The 25,982-nt window shown below is 50.8% G+C and overlaps 1 protein-coding gene across 1 annotated transcript; it reads left to right on the top strand.

Moving 5' to 3' along the window:
- LOC137537279 (trichohyalin-like) lies at positions 1-25,455 on the top strand. Its single transcript, XM_068259360.1, has 7 exons — positions 1-96; positions 14,438-14,563; positions 14,649-14,772; positions 14,901-14,998; positions 15,112-16,206; positions 17,036-17,136; positions 25,344-25,455. The coding sequence occupies exons 1-7, from the start codon at positions 1-3 to the stop codon at positions 25,453-25,455; spliced, it is 1,752 nt and encodes a 583-aa protein (XP_068115461.1).
- Positions 25,456-25,982: the final 527 nt, after the last annotated feature.

Below are 25,982 nucleotides of genomic sequence, written 5' to 3'. Positions count from 1 at the left end.
ATGACCACCTTACTGAGGATGGAGGAGGGCCAGAGTCACATGACTGAGAGGATATTCAACCTCACCCTGGAGATCATCTGCCTGCTGACTGGAGAGGTGAGGGGGATTCTGGGAGGTCACATGACATCACTCTTATCTCTAGTAATATAACACAGCTGACTGGAGAGGTGAGGAGGATTCTGGGAGGTCACATGACATCACTCTTATCTCTAGTATAATAACACACAGGTGACTGGAGAGGTGAGGGGGATTCTGGGAGGTCACATGACATCATTCTTATCTCTAGTATTTTAACACACGGGTGACTGAAGAGGTGAGGAGGATTCTGAGAGGTCACATGACATCATTCTTATCTCTAGTAATATAACACACAGGTGACTGGAGAGGTGAGGGGGATTCTGGGAGGTCACATGACATCATTCTTATCTCTAGTAATATAACACAGCTGACTGGAGAGGTGAGGAGGATTCTGGGTGTCTCTTATCTTTAGTAATAAAGTACACAACCAGTTCTGGGCTGAGGTGGGGAAGGCACTAGCCCCTGAGGGCGCACCCATGCTCCCTCCCTATGAGTTCCCCCCTGGCCTGGCCGATACAGAGTCGCGAGCAGAGTTTGTAGTATTGCTCCTCATAACATCGGGAACTCGGCCACGTCACAGGCTTGCAGCAACTTCTCTCTGTCTCCCTAAACTGGGGAGGGGTGTTCCCTAACCCTGGGGACAGTTTAGGGGACACTAAAAAGCTGGGGGACACTGGGAAGCTGGGACACACTATAAGGAGGCTGGGAAGCTTGGAGACACTATGAGGGGCACTGGGAAGCTGGGACACACTATGGAGGACACTGGGAAGCTGGGACACACTATGGAGGACACTAGGAAGCTGGGACATGCTATGGGGGACACTGGGAAGCTGGGACACACTATGGGGGATACTGGGGGGCTTGGACACACTATGGGGGATACAGGGAAGCTGGGACACAATATGGGGGACAATATGAAGCTGGGGCACACTATGAGGGGCACTGGAAGGTGGAACATACTGTGAGGGGCACTGGGGAGATTGGATTGGGGACACTGTGAAGCTAAGACACTATTGGGATGCTGGGACACACTATGAGGGGTGCTGGGAAGCTGGGACACACTATGAGGGGTGCTGGGAAGCTGGGACACACTATGAGGGGTGCTGGGAAGCTGGGACACACTATGAGGGGTGCTGGGAAGCTGGGGCACACTATGGGGGACACTGGGAAGCTGGGACACACTATGAGGGACACTGGGAAGCTGAGACACACTATGAGGGGCGCTGGGAAGCTGGGACCCACTATGAGGGGTGCTGGGAAGCTGGGGCACACTATGGGAGACACTGGGGAGCTGGGACACACTGAGGGGCACTGGAAAGCTGGGGCACACTATGGGGGACACTAGGAAGCTGGGACACACTATGAGGGGTGCTGGGAAGCTGGGACACACTATGGGGACACTAGGAGGCTGGGACACTATGGGGGACACTAGGAAGCTGGGACACACTATGGTGGACACTAGAAGGCTGGGGCACACTATGGGGGACACTAGGAAGCTGCGACACAGTATGGGGGACAATAGGAAGCGGAGGCACACTATTAGGAGGCTGGGGCACAGTATGGGGACACTAGGAAGCTGGGACACACTATGAGGGGTGCTGGGAAGCTGGGACACACTACGAGGGGTGCTGAGAAGCTGGGGCACACTATGGGGGACACTAGGAGGCTGGGACACACTATGGGGGACTATATGAAGCTGGGACACAGTATGGGGGACAATAGGAAGCTGGGGCACAGTATGGGAGACAATATGAAGCTGGGGCACACTATTAGGAGACGGGGGCACAGTATGGGGACACTAGAATGCTGCTTGGGTGCATTTAAGTCCTGGAAAGGGGTAATGAGGTGTATTAATCTCCAATGTGTAAATGTTCTCTGATACCCCGAGGAATGTCTCACTAGAAAAGCCCCCCCCCCCCCCCTTGCTGCTGCTCCCATCAGGTGATCTGATTATCTAACATGGGGAGGGGTTGCCTTATACTGGGGGCTCATCAGGCCAGCTAAACTGAGGAGAGTCACTGCCATATGCTGGGAAGGGGGGGGGAGGGGACTCCTCTGGCTAACTTGAGGAGGAGGCTACCTAATACTGGGGGCTGATCTGGGTATCTAACTTGGGGAGGGGGGTACCTAATACTGGGGGCTGATCTGGTATTCCAAGTCCAAATATGCTTTATTGGTAGGACCAAATACCAAATACACTTAGCAATGCTAAAGCAAAACAATAGCATTAGCATGGGGGGAGAGTGGTTGTGGTATTAAGGGAAGGGTATAGGGGGTTGGGGTATACAGTCCATAAGTGTGTGGAGAATATAAGGGACAGTATAGGTGGCTGGGGTATATAGTCCATAGGGGCGAGGAGGGTATAGGGGGCAGTATAAGGGGTGTACAGTTATTAGGGTATCATATTGCTCTCAGTTGGTGGCAGGTGGGGCAGCTATTTGCATGGTTGTTGCCTCTTTCCCAGTAGGATGTAGCGTTTCCTCTCCTCATCTGTGGAGGTAAAATCAGGATGTGGGCGGAGAGTCTCTGGAAGTGGGCGGTCCTCACAGGTGTATATTTGCTGCAGTGTAGCAGGAAGTGGGCCTCATCCTCCAGGACCCCCTGGTCACATTGTCTGCACTGTCTCTCCTCCCGGGGCTTCTATGTCTGTGTGCCGCCCTGTCTCTATCTCCAGGCTGTGGGCACTCAGACGGTACAGACTCGACTCGGGGTCTGTCTGTCTTTGGGGTGTAGCCTTCCCTGATACAGGGCCATTGTGTTCTCCCTCTGCAGTAATTGGTAGATGGTGAGTTTATGGGAGTTCTTTATGTCACTTCTCCATTCCTCTATATATCGTTCCTTACAGCTTTTTATAGTCCCTTTTATTTGTGCTTTTGTTAGGCTGTGTTGGTGGTCTTGGCTGGGCTGGCTGCTGACGCTTTGTTTCAGAGCGCATAGTATGGCCTCGCCCCCTGGCTCAGTGAGGCTTTATGGTGGTAAGTGCTGGAGCTGCTGCTCATTATATGTGCCCAGTATGAAAGCGCCCTCTGCTGGATAGTCAGCATAGTGATATGGCCTCGGCTCCCTGGCTCAGTGACGGAGCAGTGCGTTTCAGCGCTGCTAGCTTTGGGCGCAGCCAGCGCCGCCATAGACTATAATGGGAATCAGTCTATAGCGGCGCTCAGTGAGGAAGGTCGAAGACAGAGCCGAAGTTGCTTAAAAAACACAATAATTCGGCCTCCAGCAATCGCTGGAAGCCGAATTATTTCATCCCCCCACTATCCATGGCGGCCTGGAGGGGGAATAGTAATTAAAACGGCCCGGACTTGTGCAGAAGCAGGACCAGCCATATAACAGCTGGATCCTGCGCCCAAGTCTACCAGCGCCGAATTCAAATGTACGCCTCAGTGAGGCTTTATGTTGGAAGGTGCTGGTGGTAGGTGTGCCCAGTATGAGAGTGCCCTCTGCTGGATAGTCAGCCATAGTGGTATGGTCTTGGCTCCCTGGCTCAGTAAGGCTTTATGGTGGAAGGTGCTGGTGGTATGTGTGCCCAGTATGAGAGTGCCCTCTGCTGGATAGTCAGCATAGTGGTATGGCCTCGGCTCCCTGGCTCAGTGAGGCTTTATGGTGGTATGTGTGCCCAGTATGAGAGTGCCCTCTGCTGGATAGTCAGCATAGTGGTATGGCCTCGGCTCCCTGGCTCAGTAAGGCTTTATGGTGGAAGGTGCTGGTGGTAGGTGTGCCCAGTATGAGAGCGCCCTCTGCTGGATAATCAGCACAGTGGTATGGCCTCGGCTCCCTGGCTCAGTGAGGCTTTATGGTGTAAAGTGCTGGTGGTATGTGTGCCCAGTATGAGAGTGCCCTCTGTTGGATAGTCAGCCATAGTGGTATGGCCTCGGCTCCCTGGCTCAGTGAGGCTTTATGGTGGAAGGTGCTGGTGGTATGTGTGCCCAGTATGAGAGTGCCATCTGCTGGATAGTCAGCCATAGTGGTATGGCCTCGGCTCCCTGGCTCAGTGAGGCTTTATGGTGGAAGGTGCTGGTGGTATGTGTGCCCAGTATGAGAGTGCCCTCTGCTGGATAGTCAGCCATAGTGGTATGGCCTTGGCTCCCTGGCTCAGTAAGGCTTTATAGTGGAAGGTGCTGGTGGTATGTGTGTCCAGTATGAGAGTGCCCTCTGTTGGATAGTCAGCCATAGTGGTATGGCCTCGGCTCCCTGGCTCAGTAAGGCTTTATGGTGGAAGGTGCTGGTGGTAGGTGTGCCCAGTATGAGAGTGCCCTCTGCTGGATAGTCAGCCATAGTGGTATGGCCTTGGCTCCCTGGCTCAGTAAGGCTTTATGGTGGAAGGTGCTGGTGGTATGTGTGCCCAGTATGAGAGTGCCCTCTGCTGGATAGTCAGCCATAGTGGTAGGGCCTTGGCTCCCTGGCTCAGTAAGGCTTTATGGTGGAAGGTGCTGGTGGTATGTGTGCCCAGTATGAGAGTGCCCTCTGCTGGATAGTCAGCCATAGTGGTAGGGCCTTGGCTCCCTGGCTCAGCGAGGCTTTATGGTGGAAGGTGCTGGTGGTATGTGTGCCCAGTATGAGAGTGCCATCTGCTGGATAATCAGCACAGTGGTATGGCCTCGGCTCCCTGGCTCAGTGAGGCTTTATGGTGGAAAGTGCTGGTGGTATGTGTGCCCAGTATGAGAGTGCCCTCTGCTGGATAGTCAGCATAGTGGTATGGTCTTGGCTCCCTGGCTCAGTAAGGCTTTATGGTGGAAGGTGCTGGTGGTATGTGTGCCCAGTATGAGAGTGCCCTCTGTTGGATAGTCAGCCATAGTGGTATGGTCTCGGCTCCCTGGCTCAGTGAGGCTTTATGGTGGAAGGTGCTGGTGGTATGTGTGCCCAGTATGAGAGTGCCCTCTGTTGGATAGTCAGCATAGTGGTATGGCCTCGGCTCCCAGGCTCAGTTAAGCTTTGTGGTGGAAGGTGCTGGTGGTATATGTGCCCAGTATGAGAGCGCCCTCTGCTGGATAGTCAGCCATAGTGGTATGGCCTCGGCTCCCTGGCTCAGTGAGGCTTTATGGTGGAAGGTGCTGGTGGTATGTGTGCCCAGTATGAGAGCGCCCTCTGCTGGATAGTCAGCCATAGTGGTATGGCCTTGGCTCCCTGGCTCAGTAAGGCTTTATGTTGGAAGGTGCTGGTGGTATGTGTGCCCAGTATGAGAGCGCCCTCTGCTGGATAGTCAGCCATAGTGGTATGGCCTCGGCTCCCTGGCTCAGTAAGGCTTTATGGTGGAAGGTGCTGGTGGTATGTGTGCCCTGTATGAGAGTGCTCTCTGCTGGATACTCAACCATAGTGGTATGGCCTTGGCTCCCTGGCTCAGTGAGGCTTTATGGTGGAAGGTGCTGGTGGTATGTGTGCTCAGTATGAGAGTGCCCTCTGCTGGATAGTCAGCCATAGTGGTATGGCCTCGGCTCCCTGGCTCAGTGAGGCTTTATGGTGGAAGGTGCTGGTGGTATGTGTGCCCAGTATGAGAGCGCCCTCTGCTGGATAGTCAGCCATAGTGGTATGGCCTTGGCTCCCTGGCTCAGTAAGGCTTTATGTTGGAAGGTGCTGGTGGTATGTGTGCCCAGTATGAGAGCGCCCTCTGCTGGATAGTCAGCCATAGTGGTATGGCCTCGGCTCCCTGGCTCAGTAAGGCTTTATGGTGGAAGGTGCTGGTGGTATGTGTGCCCTGTATGAGAGTGCTCTCTGCTGGATACTCAACCATAGTGGTATGGCCTTGGCTCCCTGGCTCAGTGAGGCTTTATGGTGGAAGGTGCTGGTGGTATGTGTGCTCAGTATGAGAGTGCCCTCTGCTGGATAGTCAGCCATAGTGGTATGGCCTCGGCTCCCTGGCTCAGTGAGGCTTTATGGTGGAAGGTGCTGGTGGTATGTGTGCCCAGTATGAGAGCGCCCTCTGCTGGATAGCCAGCATAGTGGTATGGCCTTGGCTCCCTGGCTCAGTGAGGCTTTATGGTGGAAGGTGCTGGTGGTATTTGTGCCCAGTATGAGAGTGCCCTCTGCTGGATAGTCAGCCATAGTGGTATGGCCTCGGCTCCCTGGTTCAGTGAGGCTTTATGGTGGAAAGTGCCGGTGGTATATTTGCCCAGTATGAGAGCGCCCTCTGCTGGATAGTCAGCCATAGTGGTATGGCCTCGGCTCCCTGGCTCAGTGAGGCTTTATGGTGGAAGGTGCTGGTGGTATTTGTGCCCAGTATGAGAGTGCCCTCTGCTGGATAGTCAGCCATAGTGGTATGGCCTCGGCTCCCGGGCTCAGTGAGGCTTTATGGTGGAAGGTGCTGGTGGTAGGTGTGCCCAGTATGAGAGTGCCCTCTGCTGGATAGTCAGCCATAGTGGTATGGCCTCGGCTCCCTGGCTCAGTGAGGCTTTACGATAGTAAGTGCTGGAGCTGCTGCTCTGTATATGCACGGCCAGTATGAGAGCCCCCTCTGCTGGATAGTCAGCCATAGTGGCATTCTGCCTTACTCTGCCCGGGCTGAGTTTGAAGTGCTGCGATGGACTTGGAGAAGATACTTGCAGAACTCTAGATGGAAGATTTCTGTTGGGCTGGAGTCCCATTTTGATTGGTCAGGGTACCTCACTGCTATAGAGCAGGATTGGGGTAATGAGGCTGTTGAATATCTTCACCCAGACTCTCACCGGTGGTTTTAGGTGGTACAGTTGCCTTCTGATGGCATAAAACGCTCTGCAGGCTTTTTCCTTCAGGTCCTCTACTGCTGGTTTAAAGCTCCCTGATTGGTAAATCTACAGCCCCAGGTAGGTGTAGCTGTTGGTGGTCACCAGTGGGCAGCCATTTAATATAAATGAGGAGGTGGACGTTTTATTTACATTTTTCCTCTGGAACACCATCACTTTTGTCTTCTTCGGGTTGATGGACAGTGTCCATGTGGTGCAGAAACTCTCCAGTACTGCCAGGCTATCCTGTAGGCCCCTCTCTGTTGGGGAGAGCAGCAGGAGGTCATCTGCATACAGCAGGAACTTCACCTCACGGTCATGCAGGAGGAGGCCTAGAGCTGGGAGGACTCCAGATCTACAGCCAGTTAATGTATATGAGTGTTGGGCTTAGACTGCAGCCCTGCCTGACTCCTTCATGCTGCTTGAAGAACGCGCTTCTCTTCCCGTCCATTTTCACACTGCATTGATTTCTGGTTTCTAAACTCTTAATGACATCATAGGTTTTCCTCCTTTTCCACTCTCTAGGAGTTTTAGGAAAAGGCCTGGGTGCCACACATAGTCAAATGCCATTTTTAAATCCACAAAGCAAGCATATATTTTGCTGTGTAAGCTGTGGACATGGGTGTTGATGGTGCTGTACAGTGTGGAGATGAGGTCGGTGGTGCGCTGTATTTGCCATGTGAGCAGTGGACATGGATATGATGAGGCTGTGCAGTGTGGAGATGTGGTCGGTGGTGCAGTGTATTTGCCGTGTGAGCAGTGGACATGGGTCTTGATGAGGCTGTACAGTGTGGAGATGTGGTCGGTGGTGCGGTGTATTTGCCGTGTGAGCAGTGGACATGGGTCTTGATGAGGCTGTACAGTGTGGAGATGTGGTCGGTGGTGCGGTGTATTTGCCGTGTGAGCTGTGGACATGGGTCTTGATGGGGCTGTGCAGTGTGTAGATGTGGTCGGTGGTGTGGTGTATTTGCCGTGTGAGCAGTGGACATGGGTATGATGAGGCTGTGCAGTGTGTAGATGTGGTCGGTGGCGCAGTGTATTTGCCGTGTGAGCAGTGGACATGGGTCTTGATGGGGCTGTGCAGTGTGTAGATGTGGTCGGTGGTGTGGTGTATTTGCCGTGTGAGCTGTGGACATGGGTATGATGGTGCTGGGCAGTGTGTAGATGTGGTCGGTGGTGTGGTGTATTTGCCGTGTGAGCAGTGGACATGGGTATGATGAGGCTGGGCAGTGTGTAGATGTGGTCGGTGGTGCGGTGTATTTGCCGTGTGAGCTGTGGACATGGGTATGATGAGGCAGTGCAGTGTGTAGAGGTGGTCGGTGGTGCGGTGTATTTGCCGTGTGAGCTGTGGACATGGGTCTTGATGAGGCTGGGCAGTGTGTAGATGTGGTCGGTGGTGTGGTGTATTTGCCGTGTGAGCAGTGGACATGGGTCTTGATGAGGCTGGGCAGTGTGTGGATGTGGTCGGTGGTGCGGTGGTTTGGCATGAACCCGGCTTGGCTTTTGCTGAGTACGTCCTGCTGTGTGAGGAAGGAGAGGAGCCTTTTATTGATGAGGCTGTTGAACAGTTTCCCCAGTGTGCTCCTGACACGGATTCCTCTGTAGTTAGCTGGATCATATTGGTCCCTATTCTTGTGGATGGTTGTTATGAGGGCTTTGCACTTAGGATGAGGTATAACCTCCTTAGCGGTAACCCTGAGTCAGGCTTTGGGTGGAAAACCACAGCTCAGATTGGTAACCCCGAGCCTGTCTTGTGGTAGCTGCCGGGAGCTCTGTGCAGAGTATTGCATGCAGCAGGCATTTCAACTCACCTCCTCCGGGATCCAGATGCCGGGAGCCACTCTCCTTCCTGACCTTGGAGGCATCCCTCTGGTGAGATCGTAGGTCATTGTCATGACGACAGATGGCAATCTCACTACAGGGTTTCAGCGCCACCCTGGTGAACGGAGGGAAAATTGCAGCGCTGGATTCCGGGGAGGTGAGTAAGTGCAGGGCTACTTTTTTCAGCATGTGTGCTTATTTGATGTAGCGGTTGTCAATAAAGATTTGTTTTCTTTTCAATTTTTTTTTTTAATTAGGGGTGAAACTGCATACGCTTATATGCGCTTAAATAGCGCACCCATTCACTTGCCTCGCTCTGCGCTTTACAGCACAATGCACAGAAATGCAAGCAATGCTACGTTTCTCAGACAGTAGCAAAGCGCATAGATGTGAACTTGTTACATTAGAAACAATGGAAAAGGCTGTACCTAGCAAAGCGCACAGAGCAATGTGCTGTGCAAAGCGGACAGCACCGTCCCTAGTGTGACCACAGCCAAACATTTTATCATCTTTATCCTTTCTCTTATTTCCTGCACCGTGATTGGTGCATCCAGAGGGTTTGGAAGTCCTTGATTGTCTCCTCCATGTCCTTCAGTTCTGCAGCTGTTTCTGTTCCGGGGTTTGGGCATTTCCTGGGATGTCTCTGTAGAGGTCCCTGAAGTAGTGGAGCCAGATGTGGCCATTTTGGATATGAAGAGGACTATTCTGGGGCTTTTTGCCAATATGGTTCCAGGTCTCCCAGAATGAGTTGTCCTGGAGGGGGGAGTCCTCCAGCTGTTGGAGTTTGTGGGAGATGTGGCTCTGATTTTTGCCTCTGAGGGTGTCTTTGTATTGCCTCTGTAGGTGGTTGTGGGCTTCCCTTAGGTCCCGGTTGTCGGGGTCTCGGTGCTTTTGGTTAGAGGCTGTCCTTAGAGAGTTACAGAGAGTCTTGCATTCACTGTCACAACATTTTTGGGACTGTTTATTTGTGGATCTTGGATGTTGGTCTGCTTGAGGCCAGTGAGTACTGCCATGGTATATAAGATGTTACTGAAGTCCTTCACTGCTTGGCTGACACCCTGTTGGTTTGGGTCATATAGGTTGGTATGAAAGTTTGTCAGCAGTTCTTGGATTTTGGCAGTGTTGGTCATGTTGGTGTATTCGGTGGCAGACTGTTTGGGCCATTTGAAGGGTGGTGGCAGCTTGTAGAGACCGGTCTAGTGAGGCTGCTGTGTGGTTGGTTTATCGGTGGATTTCAGGTACAGCAGTAATGGGATGTGGTCTGACAGGTGTGTTTCAGGGGTGACTATGATGTTTATGGGGTCTGTGTCTGGGATGACATAGTCCACCACAATGCTTCCCGTGTGGGATTTCATAGTAAATCTCCCAAGAGAGTCACCCCTGGTTCTCTCATTCATTATGTATAGGCCGAGGCTCCGGCACAGGCTCAACAGGGCTTTCCCACTTTTATTTACTGTCTTGCCATAGCTGTTTCTTGCTGTCTGCATTGGTTCCTGGTAGTAGCTCTCTCCTCCAAGTATGCATGTGTTTCCCTCAGAGGTCAGATAGTCCTCTGTTCTGTGTCCCCAGTGGAGTTTCTTGCTGCTAGTACAGCGTCCTGAACACCCAACAGCCCTTATAAAGGCTGATACATTGGTTTTCTTGCTATTGTTATATTGCAGTTCTGTGTGTCTGACTGTCCAGTGCAGTGACTTTAGCTGTTGGGCACAGGTGTGCACACTGCTGCTGGTGGTACAGTACCTTGCATAATAGCCCTCATAAGTGCTGTTTTATTGGTTTTATTGCTATTGTTATATTGCAGTCCCTGTGTCCAGTGCACACGTTGGCCATTGGAAACCGGTCTGCTGGTCCTAGTAGTGCACCGACTACCAGCACCGTGGCGTAGTGGTTAGCACTCTCACCTTGCAGTGCTGGGTCCCTAGTTTGAATCCCAGTCAGGTCAACATCTGCAAGGAGTTTATATGTTCTCCCTGTGTCTGTGTGGGTTTCCTCCAGGCACTCCGGTTTCCTCTCACATCCCAAAAACATAAAGATACGTTAATTGGCTTCCCCCTAAAAAAATGTCCCTAGGCTATGATACATGCACTAGATGATACATACATAGACATATGACTATGGTAGGATTAGATTGAGAGCTCCTCCGAGGGACAGTTAGTGACAAGGCAATATACTCTGTACAGCGCTGCAGAAGATGTCGGCACTATATAAATAATAATAATAGATAACCCAATAATCCTTCACCACCACTATCCTCTAGTATCCACTACTGCCCCCCCTATAGGGCCTATATTGTGACGTGATAGTTGTAGATAGTATAAACCCATCAGTCACCTGACCTGCATGAAGTGACACTCAGTTTCCAAACAAATAAAACAGCTGAGAGTCCAGAAGCACTACTGGCATCTAGTATCCACTACTGCCCCGTATAAGGCCTCACAGGCAGGGCCTATATTTATAAAGTGGTTATTGCAGATACTATTAACCCATCTGCCACCTGACCTGCGTATAGGGGCTGGATAACCGCCATCGCCTGCACTCCCGTGAACGTGCGCACAAGCACGGCGACCACTACACACCACCACACAAATATTACCACAGAGAAGACTAACATTTATGTCTTGAGGGTGACAACTAGTAAAAACAATGATTGGCTCCCCTGAGGTTATTACTAATGCTCTTTGCAGTTGTTTGCAGTGCTGAAAACACAACGTTTCGTCTGTCAGTGTGACGCGGGCCTAACCCTTACATTACCTGATCGATGTGTACACACGCCGGACATTTTAAAGTGCTTTATTCCATACATTTAAGAATGTAGTGTGATATCTGCCCTTTACAGGTTAAAACACGACCAGGCCTGATGACCACACATACTGCAGGGTAATATATGATGCTGCAGAGACCAGGCCTGATGACCACACATACTGCAGGTTAATGTATGACGCTGCAGGAGACCAGGCCTGATGGCCATATATACTGCTGGGTAACGTATGACGATGCGGGAGACCAGGCCTGATGACCTCACATACTGCAGGGTAATATGACGCTGCAGGAGACCAGGCCTGATGACCACACATACTGCAGGTTAATGTATGATGCTGCAGGAGACCAGGCCTGATGGCCACACATACTGCAGGAGACCAGGCCTGATGACCACATATACTGCAGGAGACCAGGCCTGATGACCACACATACTGCAGGGTAATATATGACGCCGCAGAGACCAGGCCTGATGACCACGTATGACGATGCAGGAGACCAGGCCTGATGACCTCACATACTGCAGGGTAATATATGACGCTGCAGGAGACCAGGCCTGATGACCACACATACTGCAGGGTAATATATGATGCTGCAGGAGACCAGGCCTGATGACCACACATACTGCAGGGTAATGTATGATGCTGCAGGAGACCAGGCCTGATGACCACACATACTGCAGGTTAATGTATGATGCTGCAGGAGGTCAGGCCTGATGACCGCACATACTGCAGGAGACCAGGCCTGAATACCACACATACTGCAGGAGACCAGGCCTGATGGCCACATATTCTGCAGGTTAATGTGGAATGCTGCAGGAGACCAGGCCTGATGACCACACATACTGCAGGGTAATGTATGATGCTGCAGAGACCAGGCCTAATGGCCGCATACACTGCTGGGTAATGTATGACGCTGCAGAGACCAGGCCTGATGGCCACATATACTGCTGGGTAATGTATGACGCTGCAAGAGACCAGGCCTGATGACCTTACATACTGCAGGGTAATGTATGATGCTGCAAGAGACCAGGCCTGATGACCACACATACTGCAGGGTAATGTATGATGCTGCAAGAGACCAGGCCTGATTACCACACATACTGCAGGAGACCAGTTCTGATGACCTCACATACTGCAGGGTAATATATGACGCTGCAGAGACAAGGCCTGATGACCACACATACTGCAGGAGACCGGGCCTGATGATCACACGTTCTGCAGGGTAAGGTATGGCGCTGCAAGAGACCAGGCCTGATGACCACACATACTGCAGGGTAAGGTATGATGCTGCAGGAGACCAGGCCTGATGACCACACATACTGCAGGAGACCGAGCCTGATGACCACACATACTGCAGGGTAATGTATGATGCTGCAGGAGACCAGGACTGATGACCACACATTCTGCAGGGTAATGTATGATGCTGCAGGAGACAAGGCCTGATGACCACACATGCTGCAGGGCAATGTATGATGCTGCAGGAGACCAGGCCTGATGACCACACATACTGCAGGAGACCGGGCCTGATGACCACACATGCTGCAGGGTAATGTATGGTGCTGCAGGAGACCAGGCCTGATGACCACACACACTGCAGGAGACCAGGCTTGATGACCACACATACTGCAGGAGACCAGGCTTGATGACCACACATACTGCAGGAGACCAGGCCTGATGACCACACATACTGCAGGAGACCAGACCTGATGGCCACACACACTGCAGGGTAATGTATGATGCTGCAGGAGACCAGGCCTGATGACCACACATACTGCTGGAGACCATGCCTGATGACCACACATACTGCAGGAGACCAGGCCTGATGACCATACATACTTTTACATGCTGGCAAACTCTGGATGCTTCTGAGTGTGTCTCTGATTTTCTGAGGTGATCTTCACCAGCCTGCAGTCCAGTTTGGGTACAAGTAGATGCTGTAACACCTGACTGGCTGTATATCTGCTGAGCATTGTGTATAAGGGGGGTGCAAGGTTTGCTCACAATCACAGAGCTCAGCAAGGTTTTGTAATATTGAAAGACACGGTGGTTGGAGGTGGCAATTAAGTTCCATGTAAATGCGCTATCTTGAGCCTGTTTATTGCAGGTACACTGGACGGATATTGAACGGTGCTGCATTTACTAAACCCACCACTACATTTGAGCTGTCTTATTATTATTTACTATTTATATAGTGCCGACATTTTCCGCAGCGCTGTACAGAGTACATATTGTCATGTCCCTCAGAGGTGCTTACTATCTAATCCCTACCAGAGACATATGTCTGTAGTCTATGTATGTATCATAGTCTGGGGGCAATTTAGGGGGGAGACAGTTGAATTGTTGTTTTTGGCATGAGGGAGGAAACCGGAGTGCATGGAGGAAACCCACACAGACATGGGGAGCACATACAAACTCCATGCAGATAGTGCCTTGGCTGTGATTGGGGACCCAGTGATGCAAGGCGAGACAGCTAACTACTACGCCACCATGCTGCCTTATATATCGGTACTGCTGAAAACCCACAGCATGGCCACTAAATTGGATTTTTTGATTAACCTCCCCGGCGTTCAATTTTCCCAGGATTTCTTTGCAAAAAGTGATAAAATGTATTTTTAAAACTTTTTTTTTTTCCTGTAACTTGCCAAAATGTGTCAAGCAAGGGTCTAGTATACAGTGCAGGAGAGTTTTGATGTGTATGCACGTTTATACTGTTCATAACATGTTTTTATGGATGGACATTTCTGTCCATACCGCTGGGGAGGTTAATGTGCAGGTTTAGCGCTGCTGTCTTCTTCTAAGTAACTTTAATGCTGCCACTCCCCACCCACATAGGAGAAATCATTTATGAACATCCCTCAGAGGTTTGATTTAAATATTTTTATAAATGAGTTTTCCTGTAATACTGGGGCTCCATCTGCTACCTACACTGGGGGGAGGGGGGACTACACAACCGGAGGGGGGCACTTTGAACTCTCCACCTCTAGTGCTGGGAAACCTTTTCCCGGCCCTTACACAGCTGACTGGGGAGGTGAGGAGGATTCTGGGAGATCATGTGACATTATTGTTGGTCTTTCTATACAGAGTTTTCCTCCAGTAAAGTCTGGTGATCACGTGACCATCACAGTGCCCCCACCTCACTCTGGAAGACGCAATAAGGAGAAGATTCTGGAAGTCACCAGGAAGATGATGGAGCTGCTGATAGGAGAGGTGAGCGGTGCTGGGAATTATGGGATATTATGCAGTAAAAGCAAGGGGTGTGTCTGGGTGGTGACTGTATCATTGTATGTGTCAGGTTCCTGAAGGGTGTCAGGATGTCGCTTTCTGTTCCTCCATTGAGGGGTGCCAGTATATAGAAGGACACAAGGACCTCTACAAGGACACCATGATGGAGAATATGTCTCCCTTCACATCAACCGGTAAGAGGAGACTTTCATGTTTTGTAAAGAAGAGTGCAGACCAAGATCCCCCCCCCCCCCCACTCACAAATATCATCTAATAAACACATAGAGACAATGTATTCAGTCAGTGTGTGCGTTTCCTACAGATGTATCCAGTAACAGAGACCCACCAGAGAGATGTACAGGTCCTCTTTATTCCCAGGATTGTCTACAGGAAGATCACACCATCCCCCACCATTATCAGGTAGGTGGGGCTGAGGTTCCCCAGAGACTCCAAACCATGATACATTCTTTTCTCCTGAGTATGCTGTTATCTGTGTTTTACATTTTACATTATCTCTCACTTTGTGCACTTAGGATGGAGAACTTATACAAGGAAATGATGTGATTAAAGAGGAAGAAGAAGAGACATATGTGAGGAGTGATCAGCAGTCTATGGAGGAGGGTGACATGATGAGGACAAGTAAAGAGGAAGAAGAGGAGACGTATGTGAGAAGTGATCAGCAGTCTATGGAGGAGGGTGACATGATGAGGACAATTAAAGAGGAAGAAGAAGAAACATATGTGAGGAGTGATCAGCAGTCTGTGGAGGAGGGTGACATGATGAGGACAAGTAAAGAGGAAGAAGAGGAGACGTATGTGAGGAGTGATCAGCAGTCTATGGAGGAGGGTGACATGATGAGGACAATTAAAGAGGAAGAAGAAGAGACATATGTGAGGAGTGATCAGCAGTTTATGGAGGAGGGTGACCTGATGAGGACATGTAAAGAGGAAGAAGAAGAGATGTATGTGAGGAGTGATCAGCAGTCTAGGGAGGAGGGTGACATGATGAGGACAAGTAAAGAGGAAGAAGAAGAGACTTATGTGAGGAGTGATCAGAAATCTGTGGAGGAGGGTGACATGATGAGGACATGTAAAGAGGAAGAAGAAACATATGTGAGGAGTGATCAGCAGTCTATGGTGGAGGGTGACATGAGGACAAGTAAAGAGGAAGAAGAGACATATGTGAGGAGTGATCAGCAGTCTATGGAGGAGGGTGACATGATGAGGACAAGTAAAGAGGAAGAAGAAGAGACATATGTGAGGAGTGATCAGCAGTCTATGGAGGAGGGTGACATGATGAGGACATGTAAAGAGGAAGAAGAAACATATGTGAGGAGTGATCAGCAGTCTGTGGAGGAGGGTGACATGATGAGGACAAGTAAAGAGGAAGATGAAGAGACATATGTGAGGAGTGATCAGCAGTCTATGGAGGAGGGTGACATGATGAGGACAAGTAAAGAGGAAGATGAAGAGACATATGTGAGGAGTGATCAGCTGTCTATGGAGGCGGGTGACATGATGAGGACAAGTAAAGAGGAAGAAGAAGAGATGTATGTGAGGAGTGATCAGCAGTCTATGGAGAAGGGTGACATGATGAGGACAAGTAAAGAGGAAGAAGAAGAGACATATGTGAGGAGTGATCAGCAGTCTATGGAGGAGGGTGACATGATGAGGACATGTAAAGAGGAAGAAGAAGAGACGTATGTGAGGAGTGATCAGCAGTCTATGGAGGAGGGTGACATGATGAGGACAAGTAAAGAGGAAGAAGAAGAGACATATGTGAGGAGTGATCAGCAGTCTATGGAGGAGGGTGACATGATGAGGACATGTAAAGAGGAAGAAGAAGAGACGTATGTGAGGAGTGATCAGCAGTCTATGGAGGAGGGTGACATGATGAGGACAAGTAAAGAGGAAGAAGAGACGTATGTGAGGAGTGATCGGCAGTCTATGCAGGAGGGTGACATGATGAGGACAAGTAAAGAGGAGGAAGAAGAGACGTATGTGAGGAGTGATCAGCAGTCTATGGAGGAGGGTGACATGATGAGGACAAGTAAAGAGGAGGACAATGTTACAGAGGGCAGAACAGGTGAGTAATCAGCAGTGTATATAGAATAAATGTGTATCTGTATTGCTGTTATGTCGCTGATCACAGACTGGCCATATTAGGGGTTATGCTATGTGCTCATGTTAGATTTTTGCCATCTATAACTACCATACATGACCGTGTTGGGTGATAGCTTACTAACAATAGCAGTACAGACACCCTGGGGAAGGGAAAGGTCTCTTTATTCTCTCACACTGGGCTGCCCTCCTTTCCTCTGACACTGTAGCAAGGGCCGCTTGCTGGTGTCAGCAGCACTGAATAACCTAATAATGTTACATTTCTGCTAATTTAGTTCCAGTGCTGATGCCCTTATGTCATTGTTCAGCCACCTTAGTGTGATCTCTGGTTGCTTAGATCTATGGAGAATTGCCTGCGTCTCAGCTCTTCCTGTGTCTGACACAACTGAGGCGCACAGCCTTACACCCAGAGGCGGAGTATGCTGACATCATCTGTAGGTGAGTATGCAGCGCTGGGTTTACACACCCACAAGTATGGCTATAAAGCAATGCAGCCTCGGAAGAAGCAGCCACCAGTGTGAAATGGCTGACAGGCTTGCTTTACTACCCTGCACCCATTGCCTGACTCCTCCCATCACCTCAGTATGTCAGGCTTGCTTTAGTGCCCTGCTCCCACTGCCTGACTCCTCCCATCACCTCGGTATGTCAGGCTTGCTTTACTGCCCCGCACCCACTGCCTGACTCCTCCCATCACCTCTGTATGTCAGGCTTGCTTTACTACCATGCACCCACTGCCTGACTCCTCCCATCACCTCAGTATGTCAGGCTTGCTTTACTACCCTGCCCCCACTGCCTGACTCCTCCCATCACCTCAGTATGTCAGGCTTGCTTTACTACCCTGCACCCACTGCCTGACTCCTCCCATCACCTCGGTATGTCAGGCTTGCTTTACTGCCCTGCACCCACTGCCTGACTCCTCCCATCACCTCTGTATGTCAGGCTTGCTTTACTACCCTGCACCCACTGCCTGACTCCTCCCATCACCTCAGTATGTCAGGCTTGCTTTACTACCCTGCCCCCACTGCCTGACTCCTCCCATCACCTCGGTATGTCAGGCTTGCTTTACTGCCCTGCACCCACTGCCTGACTCCTCCCATTACCTCAATATGTCAGGCTTGCTCTAGTACCCTGCCCCCACTGCCTGACTCCTCCCATCACCTCAGTATGTCAGGCTTGCTTTAGTGCCCGCCCACTGCCTGACTCCTCCCATCATCTCAGTATGTCTGGCTTGCTTTAGTGCCCTGCACCCACTGCCTGACTCCTCCCATCACCTCAATATGTCAGGCTTGCTCTAGTACCCTGCCCCCACTGCCTGACTCTCCCATCACCTCAGCATGTCAGGCTTGCTTTACTACCCTGCACCCACTGCCTGACTCCTCCCATCACCTCAGTATGCTAGGCTTGCTTTACTACCCTGCACCCACTGCCTGACTCCTCCCATCACCTTGGTATGTCAGGCTTGCTTTACTACCCTGCCCCCACTGCCTGACTCCTCCCATCACCTCAGTATGTCAGGCTTGCTTTACTACCCTGCACCCACTGCCTGACTCCTCCCATCACCTCAGTATGCTAGGCTTGCTTTACTACCCTGCACCCACTGCCTGACTCCTCCCATCACCTTGGTATGTCAGGCTTGCTTTACTACCCTGCACCCACTGCCTGACTCCTCCCATCACCTCAGTATGTCAGGCTTGCTTTACTACCCTGCACCCACTGCCTGACTCCTCCCATCACCTCAGTATGTCAGGCTTGCTTTACTGCCCTGTACCCACTGCCTGACTCCTCCCATCACCTCAGTATGTCAGGCTTGCTTTACTACCCTGCACCCACTGCCTGACACCTCCCATCACCTCAGTATGTCAGGCTTGCTTTACTACCCTGCACCCACTGCCTGACTCCTCCCATCACCTCAGTATGCCAGGCTTGCTTTAGTGCCCTGCACCCACTGCCTGACTCCTCCCATTACCTCAATATGTCAGGCTTGCTCTAGTACCCTGCCCCCACTGCCTGACTCCTCCCATCACCTCAGTATGCTAGGCTTGCTTTACTACCCTGCACCCACTGCCTGACTCCTCCCATCACCTCAGTATATCAGGCTTGCTTTACTACCCTGCACCCACTGCCAGACTCCTCCCATCACCTCAGTATATCAGGATTGCTTTACTACCCTGCACCCACTGCCTGACTCCTCCCATCACCTCAGTGTGTCAGGCTTGCTTTCCTACCCTGCACTCACTGCCTGACTCCTCCCATCAACTCAGTAAGTCAGGCTTGCTTTCCTACCCTGCACCCACTCCCTGACTCCTCCCATCAACTCAGTAAGTCAGGCTTGCTTTACTACCCTGCACCCACTGCCTGACTCCTTCCATCATCTCAGTATGTCAGGCTTGCTTTCCTACCCTGCACTCACTGCCTGACTCCTCCCATCACCTCAGTATTTCTGGCTTGCTTTACTACCCTGCCCCCACTGCCTGACTCCTCCCATCACCTCAGTATGTCAGGCTTGCTTTACTACCCTGCAACCACTGCCTGACTCCTCCCATCATCTCAGTAAGTCAGGCTTGCTTTACTACCCTGCCCCCACTGCCTGACTCCTTCCATCATCTCGGTATGTCAGGCTTGCTTTACTACCCTGCCCCCACTGCCTGACTCCTCCCATCACCTCAGTATGTCAGGCTTGCTTTACTACCCTGCACTCACTGCCTGACTCCTCCCATCAATTCAGTAAGTCAGGCTTGCTTTACTACCCTGCCCCCACTGCCTGACTCCTCCCATCACCTCAGTATGTCAGGCTTGCTGTACTACCCTGCACCCACTGCCTGACTCCTCCCATCAACTCAGTAAGTCAGGCTTGCTTTACTACCCTGCACCCACTGCCTGACTCCTCCTATCACCTCAGTATGACAGGCTTGCTTTAGTGCCCTGCACCTACTGCCTGACTCCTCCCATCACCTCAGTATGTCAGGCTTCCTTTTGTGCCCTGCACCCACTGCCTGACTCCTCCCATCACCTCAGTATGTCAGGCTTGCTTTACTACCCTGCACTCACTGCCCGACTCCTCCCATCACCTCCGTATGTCAGGCTTGCTTTACTACCCTGCACCCACTGCCTGACTCCTCCCATCACCTCAGTATGTCAGGCTTGCTTTAGTGCCCTGCACCCACTGCCTGACTCCTCCCATCACCTCAGTATGTCAGGCTTGCTTTACTACCCTGCACCCACTGCCTGACTCCTCCCATCTCCTGAGTGTATAAGGCTCTGTTCTCACTAAGCCTTCAACCGGCAAATGGACATGTCAATGGATCCTGTGCTAAGCATATTCTGACTAGTGATATTCTGCAGTTCACATCAGTGGACAGCTCACAGCAAACATTAGCCGTTGGTATTTACCACAAACCTTATGCTAAGTTCACGTTCGCCCCATACTTTAACATGGTGCCATATTTTGACCCTTCAACCTCAGGTCTGGTGGGAGAGATTGTATACATGAAAAAAGACGCCTGGAAAAAGGGCGCAGGGAATTGCTGCTAGTAGAATATCGCTAAAATAAGCCATATTCTACTACTGGATTTTTATAGTAAACTATCTGTAGTATTTACTGTACTGTAATATTCACTATGGCTAAACCAGGCCTTCTCTCACACAGATCCCTCCCCAGGTGGTGCCTAACCCTAAATTTCCCCTAATCAGTAACCTCCCTCCCCCCTTTAGCCACACAGCCAGGAAAAGCAAGAAAAAAGGTACATTTTTGCTCCTCAAGAAGCCTGATTAGTGGCAAGAATGTAAAATTTTGATGCCCGATAGAATTGTAGTGCTGTTTTTTTCAAAAGGGCTCCTGCATCCTTTATTTCTACTTCAAGTCAGGACAGCCAATTAACCATTTTTACCATATGGGCTACACGCCTGTAAAAGAAAGGAACCTGGCAGCAGCTATTTTACAGTCAGACTGGAGTCAGTGTAGGGAGAGCTGTGCTGCTGAGTGAGGGGCAGAGAGATAGCTTGCTGACAGTGCTCTGTGTTATTCAGTGCAGTGTAGCTGTGTGCCTGGAGTCAGTGTAGGGAGAGCTGTGCTGCTGATTGAGGGACAGAGAGATAGCTTGCTGACAGTGCTCTGTGTTATTCAGTGCTGTGTAGCTGTGTGCCTGGAGTCAGTGTAGGGAGAGCTGTGCTGCTGAGTGAGGGACAGAGAGATAGGTTGCTGACAGTGTTCTGTGTTATTCAGTGCTGTGTAGCTGTGTGCCTGGAGTCCATGTAGGGAGAGCTGTGCTGCTGATTGAGGGACAGAGGGATAGCTTGCTGACAGTGTTCTGTGTTATTCAGTGCTGTGTAGCTGTGTGCCTTCAGTCAGTGTAGGGAGAGCTGTGCTGCTGAGTGAGGGACAGAGAGATAGCTTGCTAACATTGTTCTGTTTTATTCAGTGCTGTGTAGCTGTGTGCCTTCAGTCAGTGTAGGGAGAGCTGTGCTGCTGATTGAGGGACAGAGAGATAGCTTGCTGACAGTGCTCTGTGTTATTCAGTGCAGTGTAGCTGTGTGCCTGGAGTCAGTGTAGGGAGAGCTGTGCTGCTGATTGAGGGACAGAGAGATATCTTGCTGACAGTGCTCTGTGTTATTCAGTGCTGTGTAGCTGTGTGCCTGGAGTCAGTGTAGGGAGAGCTGTGCTGCTGAGTGAGGGACAGAGAGATAGGTTGCTGACAGTGTTCTGTGTTATTCAGTGCTGTGTAGCTGTGTGCCTGGAGTCCGTGTAGCGAGAGCTGTGCTGCTGATTGAGGGACAGAGGGATAGCTTGCTGACAGTGTTCTGTGTTATTCAGTGCTGTGTAGCTGTGTGCCTTCAGTCAGTGTAGGGAGAGCTGTGCTGCTGAGTGAGGAACAGAGAGATAGCTTGCTGACAGTGTTCTGTGTTATTCAGTGCTGTGTAGCTGTGTGCCTTCAGTCAGTGTAGGGAGAGCTGTGCTGCTGATTGAGGGACAGAGAGATAGCTTGCTGACAGTGCTCTGTGTTATTCAGTGCTGTGTAGCTGTGTGCCTGGAGTCAGTGTAGGGAGAGCTGTGCTGCTGAGTGAGGGACAGAGAGATAGGTTGCTGACAGTGTTCTGTGTTATTCAGTGCTGTGTAGCTGTGTGCCTTCAGTCAGTGTAGGGAGAGCTGTGCTGCTGAGTGAGGGACAGAGAGATAGCTTGCTAACATTGTTCTGTTTTATTCAGTGCTGTGTAGCTGTGTGCCTTCAGTCAGTGTAGGGAGAGCTGTGCTGCTGATTGAGGGACAGAGATATAGCTTGCTGACAGTGTTCTGTGTTATTCAGTGCTGTGTAGCTGTGTGCCTTCAGTCAGTGTAGGGAGAGCTGTGCTGCTGATTGGGGGACAGAGAGATAGCTTGCTGACATTGTTCTGTGTAATCCAGTGCTGTGTAGCTGTGTGCCTTCAGTCAGTGTAGGGAGAGCTGTGCTGCTGATTGAGGGATAGAGAGATAGCTTGCTGACATTGTTCTGTGTAATCCAGTGCTGTGTAGCTGTGTGCCTTCAGTCAGTGTAGGGAGAGCTGTGCTGCTGATTGAGGGACAGAGAGATAGCTTGCTGACAGTGTTCTGTGTTATTCAGTGCTGTGTAGCTGTGTGCCTGGAGTCAGTGTAGGGAGAGCTGTGCTGCTGATTGAGGGACAGAGAGATAGCTTGCTGACAGTGTTCTGTGTTATTCAGTGCTGTGTAGCTGTGTGCCTTCAGTCAGTGTAGGGAGAGCTGTGCTGCTGAGTGAGGGACAGAGAGATAGCTTGCTGACAGTGTTCTGTGTTATTCAGTGCTGTGTAGCTGTGTGCCTTCAGTCAGTGTACGGAGAGCTGTGCTACTGATTGGGGGACAGAGAGATAGCTTGCTGAGAGTGTTCTGTGTTATTCAGTGCTGTGTAGCCGTTTCCATAGGTGTTCCGCTTTTTGCAGTTCACCAACTAGGGACCCCAAATGTCCTTTTGAGGACTGATCCTGCTGTTATTTTGTTGTTGTTTGTGGTGTGCAGCTTATTTACATCACCTGTTTAGTATAGTGTAGTGTAGTGTGTGGCTGTTACAGCCTGTCACTGTGCAAAAATAGTGGTTGAGTGACCGTATTGTACTGTAACAATATTGTCACCTGACATTGTCTCACACAAAGCCTTTCACATCACTGTTGAGCTTGTAGTGCAGTGTTAGGCCCACACTGCACAAGCAGCATATTTTGTGATTGCTGTGTACTTAAAAAAAATTAGGCAGGTATAAGCCAAATATTTAAAGGGAACCAGAGACGAAGCATACCTGAAAATGGAAAAAGGTGTTGTACATATTTTGGGCTTCCTCTAGCTCAATAAACCTGGATTGCTCCACCATCCTCCGCTGCCTCTATCGCCGGTACCGGGTCCTGTCACTTCCATCGGACGTGACCAGTTGTACGCATGCGCAGGGGCTCCCTCCGGCTTTGTACGCATGCGCCTGAGCAGTACGGAGGGAGCGCACTGCACTTGTGTCGTCTGGCTCGACTGGTTGAAAGTACGGACCCGGTACCGGTGGACAGAGGCAGCGGAGGATGGCGGCGTGGGAGCGATCCAGGCTTATGGTGCTGGAGGAAGCCTCAGGTATGTATAAGTCTAATTCTTCTTCGTCTCTGGTTCTGTTTATAGCCTCTGCCTCTAAATAAAGCCTTTGTGTAAAATACATATTTTGGAGGTAAATTTTGCAATTTTTCCCCCTCCGCCATGCAGCTGCCCTGGTTTTTGGATAGTGTGAAAGGCAATGGAGTCTCCGCGAACGTTCTGTTGGGAAACATTTGCATAAAAGTCTGTGAATAGTCCGTGAACATTAATTCGCGATGTTCGTCCATCAGTAGTGTGGAGATGTATGCTGTGCCCATCGCAGTGACAGAAATCACACGTGGCATGGATAGCCATGACAAGGACAGAAAGTCACAGCACATGTTACATCACATCCGCTGTCCTCCTGTTACTCCAACTCACATTTACAGATTGCCCAGCAAGCTCATGGGGAACCAGAACTCCCAGGAGTGTGTAAGGGGCTACAAAGGACCAACAAGCCCTCTTACTAGAATGCTATGCAAGACAAAAATGTTGCTCCTTAACCTCCTGAGCGATAATCCCGAGCTGAGCTCGGGGTATATCGCGCAGGAGGATTTCTCAGGCCCTGGTGGGCCGATTTGCATAATTTTTTTTTGTTACACGCAGCTAGCACTTTGCTAGCTGCGTGTAACTTCTGATCGCTGCCGATCCGCCGCCGCTCGCCGTGCCGTGCAGCCCCCCCCCCCTCCCCGACCCCTTGCGCAGCCTGGCCAATCAGTGCCAGGCAGCGCTGAGGGGTGGATCGGGACTCCCTCCGACGTCACGTCGTCCATGACGTCGGTGACGTCATCCCGCCCCGTCGCCATGGCGACCGGGGAAGCCCAGCAGGAAATCCCGTTCTGAACGGGATTTCCTGCTTACTCTGATCGCCGAAGGCGATCGGAGTGGGTGGGGGGATGCCGCTGCGCTGTGGCTATCATGTAGCGAGCCCTGGGCTCGCTACATGATTTAAAAAATAAAAAATTTTAAAAAATAGTGCTGCGCCACCTCCTGGCCGATATAATTGTATCGCCCAGAGGGTTAAAGGAATACTATCAAAGTTTACGTTTTTTTCTGAAGCCCTTTAGGAGTTAAAATGGACCTAGTAATGGCAGATAGTGGTAGTAAAAGAAAATTCAGCTTATCAGACCTTGCATATTGCTAGGACAGTGCAGTGGTCTGATAAGCTGTATAGAGGAACCCGACACCACTGCACAGTCCTAGCACTATGCAACACCTGATAAGCTGATTAGAGGAACCCGACACCACTGCACTGTCCCAGCACTATGCGAGGTCTGATAAGCTGAATAGAGGAACCCGTCACCACTGCACTGTCCTAGCACTATGCAAGGTCTGATAAGCTGAATAGAGGAACCAGACACGACTGCACTGTCCTAGCACTATGCAAGGTCTGATAAGCTGAATAGAGGAACCCGACACCACTGCACTGTCCTAGCACTATGCAAGGTCTGATAAGCTGAATAGAGGAACCCGACACCACTGCACTGTCCTACCACTATGCAAGGTCTGATAAGCTGAATAGGGGAACCCGACACCACTGCACTGTCCTAGCACTATGCAAGGTCTGATAAGCTGAATAGAGGAACCCGACACCACTGCACTGTCCTAGCACTATGCAAGGTCTGATAAGCTGAACAGAGGAACCCGTCACCACTGCACTGTCCTAGCACTATACAAGGTCTGATGAGCTGAATAGAGGAACCCGTCACCACTGCACTGTCCTAGCACTATGCAAGGTCTGATAAGCTGAATAGAGGAACCTGACACCACTGCGCTGTCCTAGCACTATGCAAGGTCTGATAAGCTGAATAGAGGAACGTGACACCACTGCACTGTCCTAGCACTATGCAAGGTCTGATAAGCTGTATAGGGGAACCCGACACCACTGCACTGTCCTAGCACTATGCAAGGTCTGATAAGCTGATGGATGTCTTTTTTTTTTTCTACCATTATCTACCATTACTAAGTCCCTTCTAACTCCTGAGGGGCGTCTGGAAAAAACGTAAACTTCGATAATGTTCATTTAACACAGAAAGTATTTGTGCTTATTCAGGTTGGAGAGAGCATTTGAGATGTCCCACAATGCACCACTGCTGAATATGCTAATCATCCGTATGTTGACCCTGAAAGCTGAACACACCCGCAGATCCGCTGGAATGCAATGATGTGTCAGCTTGTTTTAGCTTTCAGGGACAGCAAAGGGATGATTTGCATATTCTGCAGTGATGCATTGTGGGAGACATCATTTGCTCACTCCAACCTGAATAATCACAAATACCTTCTGTTTTGGGAAGGCAAATTTATGTTCCAGCTCAAATGTGACCGAGCCTGAGAGCTTCTCATGGCAGAACCTGGGTGATAATGACTTACAGGGGGTAGAATGCCTGCTATTCACACAGGAGGTCCTGAAGGGGGCTCTCACACAGGCACAGAAATAACTGTGTGTGTGTGGGGGGGTGGAGATAGAGGAGGAACTGGAGGGGACACACAGGAGAGGCAGAGGAACCGGAGGGGACACACAGGAGAGGCAGAGGAGGCAGTGAAGGGGACACACAGGAGAGGCAGAGGAGGCACTGGAGGGGACACACAGGAGAGACAGAGGAGGCACCGAAGGGGACACACAGGAGAGGCAGAGGAAGCAGTGAGGGGGGACACACAGGAAAGGCAGAGGAGGCACTGAGGGGGACACACA

The sequence above is a fragment of the Hyperolius riggenbachi genome, chromosome 10 (assembly GCF_040937935.1).
Source record: "Hyperolius riggenbachi isolate aHypRig1 chromosome 10, aHypRig1.pri, whole genome shotgun sequence".
NCBI classification, from domain to species: domain Eukaryota; kingdom Metazoa; phylum Chordata; class Amphibia; order Anura; family Hyperoliidae; genus Hyperolius; species Hyperolius riggenbachi.
The sequence above is the reverse complement of the archived record's forward strand: the minus strand, read 5'-3'. Positions and strand labels throughout refer to the sequence as shown.

Bases quoted from the DNA above. Each gene is read 5' to 3' on its own strand.
- LOC137537279 (XM_068259360.1), top strand. From the start codon at position 1: ATGACCACCTTACTGAGGATGGAGGAGGGCCAGAGTCACATGACTGAG. The intron at 14,773-14,900 runs GTAAGAGGAGAC...CGTTTCCTACAG, and splicing joins GTCTCCCTTCACATCAACCG to ATGTATCCAGTAACAGAGAC. The intron at 17,137-25,343 runs GTGAGTATGCAG...GTGCTTATTCAG, and splicing joins TATGCTGACATCATCTGTAG to GTTGGAGAGAGCATTTGAGA.